Source organism: Rhinolophus ferrumequinum, chromosome 16 (assembly GCF_004115265.2).
Source record: "Rhinolophus ferrumequinum isolate MPI-CBG mRhiFer1 chromosome 16, mRhiFer1_v1.p, whole genome shotgun sequence".
NCBI classification, from domain to species: domain Eukaryota; kingdom Metazoa; phylum Chordata; class Mammalia; order Chiroptera; family Rhinolophidae; genus Rhinolophus; species Rhinolophus ferrumequinum.
The window spans coordinates 50,496,329-50,511,179 of NC_046299.1; the positions used below are offsets into that span (position 1 = coordinate 50,496,329).

A 14,851-nucleotide genomic window follows, 5' to 3' on the forward strand; every position below is an offset into this window, starting at 1 on the left:
CTACCTGTTCCCATCCCCAATCCCCAAATCCTTTTCCCCGGAGATAATTACCATAAAGATGATATCCTTCCCATATATTTTAATATTTAATATTTAAATTTATGAAATATATTATTGCATATGAATACATGTGAAAAGTAAAACAATAAGTTGTACATATATATTTGTTTCTTTCAAATTTACATATAGAGTACTGTAATTTTCATATCCTTCTACACTTTACTTTTTTTAAAGAGGGCACAGCTCACAGTGGCCCATGCAGGAATTGAACTAGCAACCTTGGTGTTATTAGCACCACACTCTAACCAACTGAGCTAACTGGCCACCCCCTGCACTTTACTTTTTTAAATCTTGAGATTCATCTATATATAGATCTATTAATAGTTTTTAATTTTAAATGAACTTTATTATATTGCACTTAATTGTTTATAATATTTATGCTGTTCTAAGTTACAATCTTGAAATCAAGCTGACTGTGCCAAAAAAACAAACTTGGTTTATATTATTTTACCCCCTCAAAGATTGACTTTACTCAGTTGTATTTATGAGGATAAAAAAAATTTCATCTTTTATCAAAGAATGATATAAGAAACAATCCTGTAAAATTTCTTCTCTTACCTAATATCCAGAACATTATTATTGGGAATCCTATGACCACTGTTATTACTCAGAGCTTCCTACGTAAAGCACTGTATCAGAAATTTCTTTTAGAACTTTGTGTGAAATTATTTTGATTTTCCTAACAAATTATTATGCTTCCTCCCCACTACTAATGAGAATTATCACTGATTGTGTTGTCTTTTTGTCTTGGGTGCTAGGAGGCTATAATAGTTTTCTATTGTTGCTCTAACAAATTACAAATTTTGTGGCTTAAAACAACAAATTTATTATAGTTTAGTCGGTTAGAAGTCCAATACAGGTCTCACTTGACTAAAACCAAGGTATCAGCAAGGCTATGTTCCTTTCTGAAGGGTCCAAGGGAGAATCCATTTCCTTGACTTTCCAGCTTCCAGAGGCTACTACTCACTTGCCTTGGCCCATTTCCATCAGTGACATTAAGGAGAGTCTTTCCTGATGAGTCAGAAAAAGAGTTAATAAGAGCGAGTCTGGGAGCTACCGGTAGTTGCCCCAAATTCTTTGTAGAACAGATCAAAGATAAATAAAATAATTAGAAAATTTGGGCCCTGTGCATACTTAGAAAATGAAGAGGGTAGTAGTGATAGTGGCAACAAGGGTCTCTCTCTCTCTCTCTCTCTCTGTCTCTGTCTCTCTCTCTCTCTCTTTCTCTCTCTTTCTCTCTCACATCTACCTATATGTATATAGATAAAGATCTGCCAGTCTCTCGGACTATGTAAAGTCGAGACTAGAATGGTTTGCTAAGAGATTGAACCCCATGTGATCCCTAAGCAGATGGAGAGATCACCTGGAGTCAGGCAGAATGGGCTGAGGATCCTTTTGGGTTGAGTGTTTTCAGTTTTGAATTATATGTGAAAATTATCGTAACTCTCTTATTTGATCTTACCCTTTGTACTGCACTAAGACTTTTAATGACTATTATTCTTTTGTATTAATTTTAAATAATGTGTTCATTATCTGAAGTTAATACCCTGGAACAACTTTGTTAAGGATATTATTAAAAATCAAGAAAATTAAAATAAATCTTCTTTGCTAAAGGTAGATGAAAGGATATCAAAATCTGTGTATTTCTGTGAAGCCAGAGTGTTAAAGACAAATAAGACTTATGAATATTTTTAAATCTCTAATTAATCAAAGATGGATGTATTGTTCTTACGTTATTCCTGTTGGATAAAATCTGGAAGGACTAAAGAAACGTTACCAATCAGCTAGTTCCCGATTCTAGTATTTGTATTCTGGACTGAAATTTACAATTTAGCAGGACATTTATGTTGGAATGCAGACATTTGTTTTTAATTAGGTAAAATCACTTACAATAAATGGAAAAGAAATTCTGAAAGAAAACCAACTACTTTGCTTTACTGTCTCTTTTTATGGTTCGGTTTTCTCATGGTATGTCTTTACATTTACACAACACATGGGAGGGTGGAGAGTGATTTTTATAGCAGCTGTTGTCTCCCTTTCCTTGCAGGGAAATAAAAAAAGGCCTGTAGTTATTTATATTTGTGAGTGGTAACTACATTCATTATTGGCTGAAGCTAGGGCAAAACTGAAAATCACACAGGATTACTTTTGTTTCACAATTATTGACTTCATTAATATGAGGAAGATGTGAGATGACTTGTCACCACCACTTCTTTTCCCCCTTTATTTTATCCTTAGCTAAGAAAAAAAATTAAGCAAGTCTGTAACTAAAATGAAAAATAATGAAGCAACATGGAAGTGTATACTGAAATCTTCTATATAATGTTTTTTATGTTTCTATCCTAGCTTTTCTTTTGCATTTTAAAGGTGACAGAAAGATAAATAAATCTATTATATTTTACTTTTATAAAAGAAAAGAATCGAACAGGGCATTTGGGGTCACTAGGTACTATATCTAGATAGATGGATAGATGGATGGGTGGATGGGTGGATGGATGGATGGATAGATAGAGCGAGCAAGAATTATGTTCATTCTTTTTGACTCAAATTTATTTGGAAAAAAATTCAAGCTTACAGAAAAATTGCAGAAAAAGTACAATGTACAGATTTATATCCTTCACCAAGATACATCAGTTATTAATATTTTACATTTGCTTTATTTCTGTCTATACACACATGTATATATGTACACATGCATATTATTATTCATTATTATTTCCTGATCCATTTGACAGTGTCATGCATCATAATCCTTCACCTCTAACTGCTTCAGCCATGTTTTTCTTAAGAACAATAACATTCTCCTGCTCTTGTACAAAATAGAATCTGATTTTCCTTTTTCCTGAATCCTGTCTATTACCTGTGTTTTATCAGCATTCAAGAACAAAGGAAGCAGTGAGGGGAATTATTAATAGCAGCCACCCACTTCCTAAATTATTCACCACGATGCATCTTCCAGAAACCAAGTGTGAAAACGAAAGATAGAGGTTGATTTTCAAACCTAAATAACTATAAAGTAAATGATGGACAAGGCCTCTATAGCATTAAAAGTAGACCCAATTTTTTTAGATATCACATACAATTGAACCATTTTCCTAAATACCTGTTGGGATTTATTTCATAAATTTGTAGAGTTGGAAGGGCCTTACAATGTATGTTGTATAATCTGTTCATTTTACAGATGAGAAGAACTAAGGTTCAAGGTCGCACAACTAGAGATGAGACTAGAATCCTGTTTTTCAAAGTCTCATTGCAATATTCTTTCTGTTATGTCATGTTGCCGCACCAGGAGCCCTATTGTTTATGCTGGGGTCTTGATAAATGAGAGGTAAAATGTCAGAGGCTCGACACCTTGAATCTCATCTGGGTGAACCATAGCAGTGCTTCTCAAACTTTAATGTACTGGTGAATTTCCTAGTGACCTTGTTAAAATGCAAATTATGATTCACTAAGCCTGACACTGGGCCTAAGAATCTGCATTTCTAACATGTTCCTCTGATACTGATGCTACAGACCCATGGGCTAGGTTTTGAGTAGCAGTTATCTAAACAAGCACAGAAACCTTATAGCTCCCAGGCACCCGCAAAGTAGAAAAAAACTACAAAGTATTTTCAGTTACGTAAAGTATAGAGACTATAACTAATACCTGTTTACCCATCATCAAACCAAAATAAAATATTTCTAAAAGTTCTTATTTTCCTGACTTTTGTGCCACTTCAGAGAAGGGAATTTTATCTCAATACATTAATTTATAGATGCAACTACCCATTTCCCCAGTATTGTTATATCAACAAATACTGAGATTCCACAGACTTTAAAGGTGCTATGGAAGGAAATACAAATTCAGGTGATGAAAAGGACCATAGCCAAATTGAACTATCGATCAAAAAGAACAGCCAATGCATTTCCATTTTTACTCTCAATAAAAACATCTTTCAAATCAGTTATGTTTATATACGATGTCAGAAGGGCAATAGATTGGGGGAGGGAGGTTACCATTTTGCGAGGGGTGAAATGTCTATTGCATTGTTTTGTACACCTGAAACTAATAAAAACTAATAATTAAAATCAGCTATGTTTATTCATTTAACAAATACTTATTGAGAGTTCACACTACCATGTAGTTTACATTCTGATTTTATTTCTTTATATGTATCTACATCTATGTGCTGCTTTAAATTGTGAAAATGATTATTGAAAGATACAATGCTATGTTTTATGGGACAATGAGTCCTTTAAAGTGAGGATTTTACATTTGGGTTTTTGATGTTTAAAAATAATAATTAGCAGTATGTTTAATAGCCATCTCAATATAACATGGAATACGTTTACACCTACAGCAGCTAAAAATAAAATAAAATATTCATTTAATATATATAAGAAATCTGCACCCTGAATATCTACCCAGATAATTACAGAAATCGTAATTATTTCATTATTTCTCAGAATAGTTTAGCAGTAAAATATCAATTCCCAGAGGAGGGAAGCTGGTCCACAAAAGCAAGTTATAAAAGTTGTCAAAGATATTGAGATAGAAGGAAGAAGACAAGTCAATTAATTAAATATTAAGCTTCTACTTTCTCCTAGTGGATGGAGAGGAGGGTACCAATATATAAAGAAATGAACCAGTCTTCAGGGTAATCATTACTCTGCAGGGTTGGCAGACATCTAAATTAGAATACAGTGATACAAATAAAAATAGGTATGGGCAAAATCTAGGAGCAGCATAGGAAGGTTATAAAGGGAATGGAATTGAAGAGTGTATTATATTTAAAAGTGATAAACAGGGATAAGCAGATGTGATATATATATATACAATGGAATGCTAGTCTGCCATAAGAAAAGGTGAAATAGTGGCATCTGCGAGAACATGGATGGATCTTGAGATTATTATGCTAAACAAAATAAGTCAGACAGAAAAAGTCAAGAACCATATGATTTCACTGATATGTGGGATATAAAACTGGAAGCAACAAAGGAAATAAGACAAAGAAAGAGAAAAACTCATAGACACAGACAATAGTTTAGTGGTTACCAGAGGGTAAGGGGGGAGGAGGGTGGTAGATGAGGGTAAAAGGGATCAAATATATGGTGATGGAAGGAGAACTAACTGGGTGGTGAGCACACAATGTGCGATATAGATGATGTGTTACAGAATTGTACACCTGAAATCTGTGTAACTTTACTAACAATTGTCACCCCAGTAAACTTTAATTTAAAAAAAAAAAGGTAAACAACTAGAGTTAAGAATTTCTGTAAAATAGAGGTATGGATAGATAATATGATAATATAGAATCTAGGAAAAGGGTATACAAGTGTGTTCTCTGTAAAATTCTTTCAATTTTGCTGTATGTTTGAGAAGATTCATAATAAAATATTAGATAAAATAATAGTTGTAAAAAAATAGGTGGGGTGATATAAAGGGGCCACAGTTTTCACTTTTCTTGTGAATAGTAGATTCTTAATAAATAAGAAGGAAAGGAACAAAATAAAAAAGAACTTTCCAATTCACTGTGGGGAAGGCAGGTTGTCACTTACGGAAATGAGAAATTCCTTGCTCCGGTATCATTAACGTGTCTGCCATGATATCGAACAGAGTAAAAGTACATCTATTAACACAAATGCAGCAACCATCAGGGTAAAAACACATCCAAATGTAGCTGTAGAATTGCCTCAGATACTGGGATGTAGACTACACAATAAAGTTTTAGTAGATATTGGACTCTGGTTCTTGTACAGTATAAACCATAGGTTGTAATTTTGGGGTAATACCAAAATCTAAAATAGAAACATTATTTATCAATGAAGTTAATTTATAACAAATTATCTCAACTTCATAAGTAGTGATATACTAGAAATAACACTAATCTTTGCAATCTTAGAACCAGTTTATTGATTTCAAAATCTAATGTAAGAGAATTTGCTTTAATAAGCATTTCTTGATACTGTTAAATGGATAAATATTTATTAGGGCAAAAAAAATGACATTTTATCAATTCATATTATGTAACTATTTGTAACTAGTTGAATGACATACAGCTAGTTACAGTTAAAAGTGCTCTAATTATTTTAGTCTTTTGCTAGATCAGCAATAGTGAAGAATTTTATGGCTAAGGTCTTGCCTTGTATGCTTTTATATACATTATCTTACTTGATCTTCAAAGCACTGTGAGTTCAGTGAACAAGTATTAATTTTTAAATAACCTTATTGACAATCTGGGAGTTCAATTTGATTTCCTAACTAGAAAACTGATGATGAAAGATGCAAAAGAAAGTCCTTGAATTGCCTTTTGTAGATATGAAATTCTCTAAGTAATCAAAAGTATGTAAATTGAATCATGACTTCTGTTATAAAATAACAATATATTCTAGTGGGGAAAATGTTGCCCAAGTTCTAATAAAATGTTGTAACAATTTTTAACATATTCAAAGAGAAAATAATTTTCTAATATATATGTAATGAATAATTTAACTCACAAAACGTGAATACCACCTTTGGGTAAACTGTATCAGAAACTTTGTTTCCTTGGTGAATTATTGAAAGAAGAATAAAATATGCCCTGTGTCTGGTCTAACCCTTTAAATTTTTTTTTTCTGGTACTTTCTAAAGAGATTTCTTTTAAAACTTCATTTTTCTACATTTAATATCATGAGGTGTTTATGTTGTATAATATCTCTGGAGATAGTTGTGGCTTTTGAAATGCATTATACTTATTAAATTCTTTACAATAAGAGTCCGTCCCTTCAGTAGATTGAAGATTTGTTTTGAGTTTATGTTTCCAAATATCTTACATTTTGGTAGAACGTTAGTCGTTCAAATATTGTCACATTTATATTCTCCCTTATCTTTATATGAAATCAGCCTTGAGAAATAGCCAATTTTGTTGTCATTGCTGTTGTTTCTAACTTAACAGATGAGGAAACTGAGACTTGGGTTGAAATTCAAGATTGTAAGTTGGAACTGGCCCAAGTCTTCTAGCTATGGTGTTTTCCCTCTACATCAGATCTCAAGGGTTTGAAATCACAGCGCTTATTTTAGTATATTAGTAAAGTTGAAGTGGTGATAAATTATTTCTGATGTGATGCTTCAATGATTTTACTATATCAAGGGATACGGACAAAACTGATGCCAAATTGTAGAAGAAGCTGTTATAGGTGTGTCTTGCTTTAGATCAACTGAAATAACTTTACACTGTTAATCCTTGTATGTTTATAAACACTGGATTCTGGTGATAGGTTTGGCCAAGTTGTTGAGACATGGGTTCTTTGGTCTTAAAAAAGAAACTTTTGGAACATGTATTGAAAGGATCCATTCTCATAAGCATTTCGTGTTATGCTAAGGGAAATGTCACAGAGGGATATAATTTGACACTTCTAAACTTGTGGTATAGTGAGGCTATTTTTAAACAGATTTTAGCCATGGACAAATATATAAACATAGTTGTTCCATATAAAGCTGTTTAATATAGTTAGTATAGTATTATTTAATACAGTTTGACACAGTTAGTATTTGTTTCCTATGAAATTAGGTCCCAAGCTTTCCTTAAATAAAGGGAATTGGGTTATATAGAACTATCTTTTTCTTTCTTCTTCCATTTTTCTGTGCTCTGGTCTAGTATCTAACTGGCTGTGAATATTTTGGGATATTGACAGTTTTCCAAAGTTGCTGGCATTAATATATTGCTGAGTTTGCTCTTCTGAACAATGAAAGGTTAGTATCGGGGAAGTTGTGTAATTTATGATAGTAGTAAAGAATTTTAAAATAAGTTTTGACTTGAATTTAATAATTTGCTCTGAGGGCATGAAATGTCTTTTTATATACTAAAATTTGATTTTTTTTATTAGCTTGAATCTTATGACTTAGGGAAATAAAATTATAGTGTTTTGTAGTATAAATATAACTGGATAATACTAGCATGTTTCTTTTCTTGGAGTTAAGATTAAAAGGAAATGGCTGTGATATCAGGGCAAACGTGTACTTTTATTTAACTGCAAGCCCTTGTTTTTTCTAGAAGTTCTCAAATTATCTATCAAAGATGTGGACTGTCTCAAACCAAAAGTATAAACTTGTATTTCCTTTTTAAGGGACTGTTGGCACCAAATCACCTTGCTCATTTGGCATTGATATTGCCTAAAGGTTTACTCTGATGATTTCTGCACATTCTAGTATTTTCTTTCTTAACCTTAATTTTGTTCTCTGCCTGTGAAATTTAAATATGATGTATAATACATGCCATTTACCTAAATGTTTTTCTTTTTTTAACTTCTTGACATATTTTTAAAACTTTCAGCATCAGTCAAGTATTTATTAAAAGCTTTCTATTTTCCCGTGATTTATTACAATGAAGTATATCCAATCTAGGAGAGTCATGGAATAGTTTAGAATAGCAATTCGTCTTTTGGCCTTGAGCACTTGTAGTCCTCTCCTCGTTGTTTTTTGTAGTTGTTGTTGTTTATTGTTTTCCTTTATTTGTTGTTGCTATATTTCAAAGGAAAAAAAGGCAAGAGCAAAATCATTTTTGTTTCTGTAGGCCAACTATAGGTTATTAGAAGGTGTAAAGAAAGAAAATGACCTATACATGTGTTTGTGAACACTTAGGAAGTAGTATTTTATAATTGCCAGTGTCATTATAGAAGTGGACAGGACTAAATTGTCTCAAAACTACAGAGACAAGGTTCCACAGCAAAAGTCAACAGACATTTTCTTAAAGGGCCAGATAATAGATACTTTACACTTTGTGGGCCATACAGTCTCTGTTGCAACTACTTTAACTCTCTTGCAACTGCATAGCTACTCAGTCTTACTGTTGTAGCGTGAAAGTAGATGAATGAACTATATATAGATGGTATGTAAATGAATGAACTTGGTTGTGTTCCAGTAAAACTTTATTTACAAAAACTGGTGACTAGGCTGCCAACCCGTGTTCCATAGCATCGTAACAAATAATGTTCATAAGCAACCATATATTTGTGTAATTCTATGTCCCACAAAAACATCTTTTATTATTATTGAGTATAATTTGTAAAATCATGGAGGACCAAGAGCTTCCTGTTTTAAAATGGCCTAGTAGATGTATACTGAAATATTTTCAAGTAAAGCAATATGATGATTAGAATTTCCTTAAAGAAACTCTGTGGGGTAAAACTGGGTGGATATAGACAAACCAGGTTTGACAAAATGTTGGTAAATACAGAAGCAGATGATGGGTACCCGGAAAAAATTCATCACACTGTGCTCTCTTCTGTATATGTTTTTAAAATGTCCATATTAAAAAGTTACTACTTAAATAAGTAATGATCCAGTAAAGGGCCCTTCTCTTGAAATCACCTTAATATAGGAAGGAGACTAAGAAACAGAAATACAAGCTCCATCTTCAGCACACATCTTCAGAGAGATCGCTGAAATCCCAAAGCACAATCTGTGAAGGAAGCCTTCCAGATGCACGAAGGTCAAATAGGTGTGTGAGAACACCCTGAGAGATGACACTTGTGGTTACAGATCCCAACGAAGCCCAGAGAGCTCAGGTCTCCAAAAGAAATGGCTGGCCGCGGACTTCTCCGCAGCCTTCAACACTAGCACTTTACCTACGAAATCCTCAAGGAAAGATTAACTTAGGAAGTTTGTACCAGTCCAAATAATCATTCATCATAAAGGCAAATACAAACATTTTTTAACATGTCAAGGTTCAGGAAATTTAGCTCTCACGAGCCCTACTTCTACAAGATGAAGTTCACCCGACCAAGAAATGAAAGGAGAAACTACAGTTAAAATATTGGCAGTAAGCATAGAGTCCATTGATATACAAAATTAAGGCTAACCAAGTGTGAAGATTAGGTTTTATACAACGGAATATGAATGTTTAAAACCTTGACAATGTACTAATGACATAACTAACAAAAATTGGAAGAGTGAGGGACAGAAATATAACATGGTATAAACCTCATGTTTTATAACAAGCTGTCAAAAGATGTCATTTAATCAATAAATCCAGTAAAAGAGGTATGGGGGTGGAGAAGTATTTAGGTAGGTAGATTATTGATAGATAGGTTGGTAGGTATGTAGATAGATAGATAGATAAACACTAAGAGAAATAATAAACTAAACTGGATGGTAGAGAAGAAAAAAGAAGCAAAACTATATTAAGTTCATCATCGCTTATATAGAGATAGAGATATAGACAGAGGGTGCCAAAAAAATGTATCCACATTTTAAGAAAGGAAAAAACTATATTGTAATAATATATATCAATAACAAAAGATGAATGCAAGTCACGTTTGACTTCTGCAATTACAAGAGGTGCTCAAAGTGGTTCCCATCAGCGTCCAGACACTTCTGATTATGGCGAACTACTGCTTGAGCTTAGGTAACATCTCTTAAAATGTGTATACATTTTTTTGGCTCCCCCTGTATATCAGGAGTACCAATTGATGGGATTGCCATTTTAAATTGAGCAGCTAGAGTAGGAATGTGAAATTTGAGCAAAGATTTGAAGGAAGTGAGAGAGCCTGATAGTTATCTGGAGAAACAGTATTCTAAGCAGAGGTAATAGCTATTGCAAGATAATAGCTGGTGCATACAAGAAACAGGAGAGAGTCTACAGGAGCTAAAGCAGAGTGAGTGAGAGGGAGAGTGACAAGAAATAAAGTCAAAGAAATAATAGTGTATCAGATAATATTGGGCCTTAAAGGCAGTTAAAGGAACTTAGAATTATACTCTGAAATTACTACTCGTGAAACAAAAAAGTAAACCTTCCATATTATCAGAAGAAACAGATGTGTAACTAAAAGCAAGCACAAACCATTTAGTAAACTATTTCCAAAAGATAAAGCAGCAATAAAAACAAAAAGCATAAAAATTTTATAACATAAAATTTGATGGTTGAAAAGAGATTAAATATATTTTATATTAATAAATATAAATAGGTTAAACTTTCCTATTAAAAGATCGCAGATTAGATCACAAAGAAAACTATTTAGAATCATTCCAAAAATAAACTCAGGAAGAATAACAAAATTAAAGGACAAAGACATAACTTGCATATACAAACGAAAAGAATGTAGGGGTGTCATGATCTTAATATTGAACAAGACTTAATACAAAAAGGATTACATTAGGAAAAAGGACATAGATCTGTATGAAGAAAGCCTTTAAATGTCTCTCAGAGGATACAGACTTAATGGAAAGGGTTATAAGTTTCTTAGGTTAAGACGACTCAATATCATAACAGATGTCAGTTTCCCTTATGTTAATGTGGGGGGAAATTAGCATAGAGTTAATATGATCTCAACTTCAAAAAAACCCCAGAAAACCAGCTAACATTTATTGAGTACTTAATCTATGTGACTTTATGTGGTAGGTACTAGTTTACTATTTGTCCATTTTCAATGAAGAAATGGAGGTACAAAGAGGCTAAAGAAATGGCCCAAGGTTGCACTTAGAGTTAGGTAGTAAGTCAGGCTCTGAACTCAGGCGGGATGATTACGTATTCTGTGCTTTGAACCATTAGGTTCAGTATTACTTCTGAACCTAATGAGAGAGAGAGAGAGGGAGAGAGAGAGGGAGAGAGAGAGAGAGAGAGAGAGAGAGAGATTGTGTGTGTGTATAGATATAGAGAGTCTGTTTTGTGTGTGTAGATAAACTGACTCTCAAGTTCATATGGGGGGAAAAAATAAGCAGGAATAGCCAGAAAAATTCTTAAAGGAAAATAGTAAGGGAGCCCTCCCTACCAAATATGAAAATACAAAGAATGTTAAAACAACGTGGTTACTAGGACATGAGCAGACAGATCATTAGAAGTTCAGAAAAAGATCCAAATTCATAAAGCTATTTAGAAAATTATAAAGGTAGCATTTCAAATAAGAGGGGAAAATGAATTATGAGTATTAGGGAGAGCTGTCGTTAGAGGGAAATTAGTTGGGTTTCTACTTCTTAACTTTGACCAAAATTAATTTCTAATGAATCAAATATTTAAACCTGAAAAACTAAACTAGAGGCATGAGAGAATTTTATAATATTCTCCAAGTAGGGAAGGCCTCTATGATACAGGCACAGGCCCCTGAAACCAGAGAAAAGATTGATAAATTTGACTAAAACATGAAACTTGTGTGCACAGAAAAACACCAGTAGCAAAGTAAAAAAAAATGGAAATTTTGTAACATTTTGTTGACAAAGGGCTGCTTTTTTTAATATTTAAAGAACTTCTATAAAATAATATTTAAAGACAAAGTATCAAATTGAAAAAAATGGCAAAGGATGTAAATACCCACTTTACATAAAAGCAAATATAAGTAACACTTAGACAGATAAAACTATGCATAAATCCTCAGTCTTACTACAAAAAATGCAAATTACAACTATGGTGAAATACTGTTCACTTGTGACATCGCAAAATAAAGTTTGACGATACATTGTTTAGGAAGGTGTTGGGAATCATACTCATTTAGAGAGGAAGAGTGTAATCAGTAGGTGTGTGAATTCATCTAGCCTCCATGAAAAACAATTTGGCAATAGCTTTGAAATTTAAAATATACATAACTTTCACCTGGCACTTTCTCTTGAAGTATTTTATCCTCAAATATCTATGCCCACATATAGGGATATTCACTCTAGTATCATGTATTTTAATAATAAAAGACTATCAGTAGTCAGTTTTAAAGATGTACCATAGCATTTGTTGAACCAATGTAATTCCATTCAGTCACTAAAAACAAATGAGATAAGTTAAAAAAAAAAAAAAGAGTAATGGGACAGTTGCATGCTACCGTCTGCGTTTTTAAAAACCTCCACAAATATATACAGAGATGCACAAACTTATGTATGTGTAACCCTGTCTTTGACAGGAATGGGTAGCTGGTCCACAGGGATGGGAGAAAGACCAATATTAAGTATAAAAGACTTAATTTTTTTACTTAGTTTTTGTACCATGTACTTATTTTATCTATTCAAAAGAAATAAAATATTTTAAACATTTTAAATCGATCATATTGCTAGAAAATACGTAAGGATCCTAGCCCCTAATGCTGTAGTTGAGCAAACTGGGACGCTCAGAGGACAATACCGAGGCCCTGAGTATTTAGTTTAGAAGATAATTAGCACTATTGAGACGTGGATCCTAATTCTGATTTTGACATATGACTCTTAATAAGTTCTTTTCTTTCTGGGGTTCTCAGTTTTCTCATCTATAGAATAAGGGGTAGGACGCATCTTCCTTTGTCTTCCAGCGTTAGTTTTTCAGGCTAATGCATAGAGCCAAGCAGAGGGTTGGGATCGTAGTGTTTGCCAGCACATCCATCTTTAACCAGTTCATCCCTGGACCTCTGGGTAAGACGGAGTGTAACTAAATGTTTTGAAACTTGAAAAAAAAAGTCTGAAAGTCACAGTCCATGGTAAAATGATCATATATAGCAGCTTAAAGATTCTCGATGCCAGTGTCAAAACACATTAACATGTCGTGATCAGCTGTGAAGTCAGTCTCAAGTGATTGTAAATGACTATTTACATTTTTTAATAAATTCCAGGCTCACATTTCTTTATGCTCTCTTCAGTGGGAAGGAGGTGGGAGTTAACGACATTCATGTGAAGGATGTAAAGTCTGTTCTATGCCATAGTTGTATTAAGGTATGCGTTTAGAGTCCTGAGGGATTTTTCTTTGGGCTGATGGAGTAGAATATAATATTTGGCTCTGAGGCTGATACATTGGTTTTTAGTAAGTGAATGCCTTCTTTTTTTCCTCCTTTAGTACTTTTTGGGGCTGGGAAAGTAAAAGGCACCAAGGGATAAATTAAGCACTTGGCAAGTCAGAAACATATTCATTATTCTTTCTGAAACTTAGTTTAATTTTGAGAACCTACATTTCAGACCTAACTGCACAATGACTCCACTCTTTGAGGAAGTTGTAAAGGCACATATGAGTGTGAGTGATTTCCTTCTAACATTCAGAAGATGGTAGCGATTAAGGAATGAGGTCGCCTGACCAAGTTTTTTCTTTTTTAAAGGAGAGTGAACACAAAAACTAGATGTTTACCCAGTAACAGTGAATTCATGATACAACTACTTACTAACTGGTTATTCCTCGTAAAAAAACATGATGGAAATGCAGATCTAAAAGCCAGCTTGAGGAAGAAGCAAGAAAGTTTAGTTTATACTTGATAGCAAGCACTTAAAGCCAATATTAAGTGTTTTAAAAAGTAGATGAAAAGATTTGTGTGATGTGTATATGTGTAAATGTGTTTGTATAAAATCTTAAAAACAAACCACAATGTTCATTACTATTACCTTAGGATTATAGGAGTTTCAGAGACTTTTAGTTTCTTTTATCTGCATTTTTTAACTTTTCTACAAATAATACACATTAAATAAGCAAAAAGCTATCATTTGTTATATACGCACACATACACATGTAACATTTGTTGTTCTGTCCTGACTGTAGATGTGTCTTTTTTGTATTTTCTAGGTGCACCAGAGGCTTTCTTCTTGGCAGAATTTGGGAGTGGTTTATTGCAGTACTGTTGTGCCCTCTGATGGTGAGTTTTGGCAAATCCATTTTTTGTGTCCAATTTTTTTTCCCTTAACTCAGTGTTTCCCATTCTCTAATTGACATATAAATCATACTCTCACTTAAAATTCCATTGGAGGCAGAGAGAGAAGGGGGTGCTAAAGAACAGAAGTGAAATTTGAATGAGGATCTGGAGAATTCAGAGGAGAAATCAGTAAGAAAAACTAAGAGACCCATCAAGTTTTCATCGATCATGGAATATTACTATCTTCTATTTTCATGTTTTAAAGCCAGGG

General features: G+C 33.3%; 1 protein-coding gene across 2 annotated transcripts in view; it reads left to right on the top strand.

Moving 5' to 3' along the window:
• MCU (mitochondrial calcium uniporter) overlaps window positions 1–14,851 on the top strand; it is a 188,655-nt gene that overhangs the window by 131,412 nt on the left and 42,392 nt on the right. For both annotated transcript variants that reach the window (XR_004425322.1, XM_033130739.1), the window contains one exon: window positions 14,514–14,583. Coding sequence is in view for 1 of the 2 variants with exons in the window: in XM_033130739.1 (XP_032986630.1) it covers window positions 14,514–14,583 (70 nt within the window). In the remaining variant the exon portion in view is untranslated. The remainder of the gene's footprint in view (window positions 1–14,513; window positions 14,584–14,851) is intronic.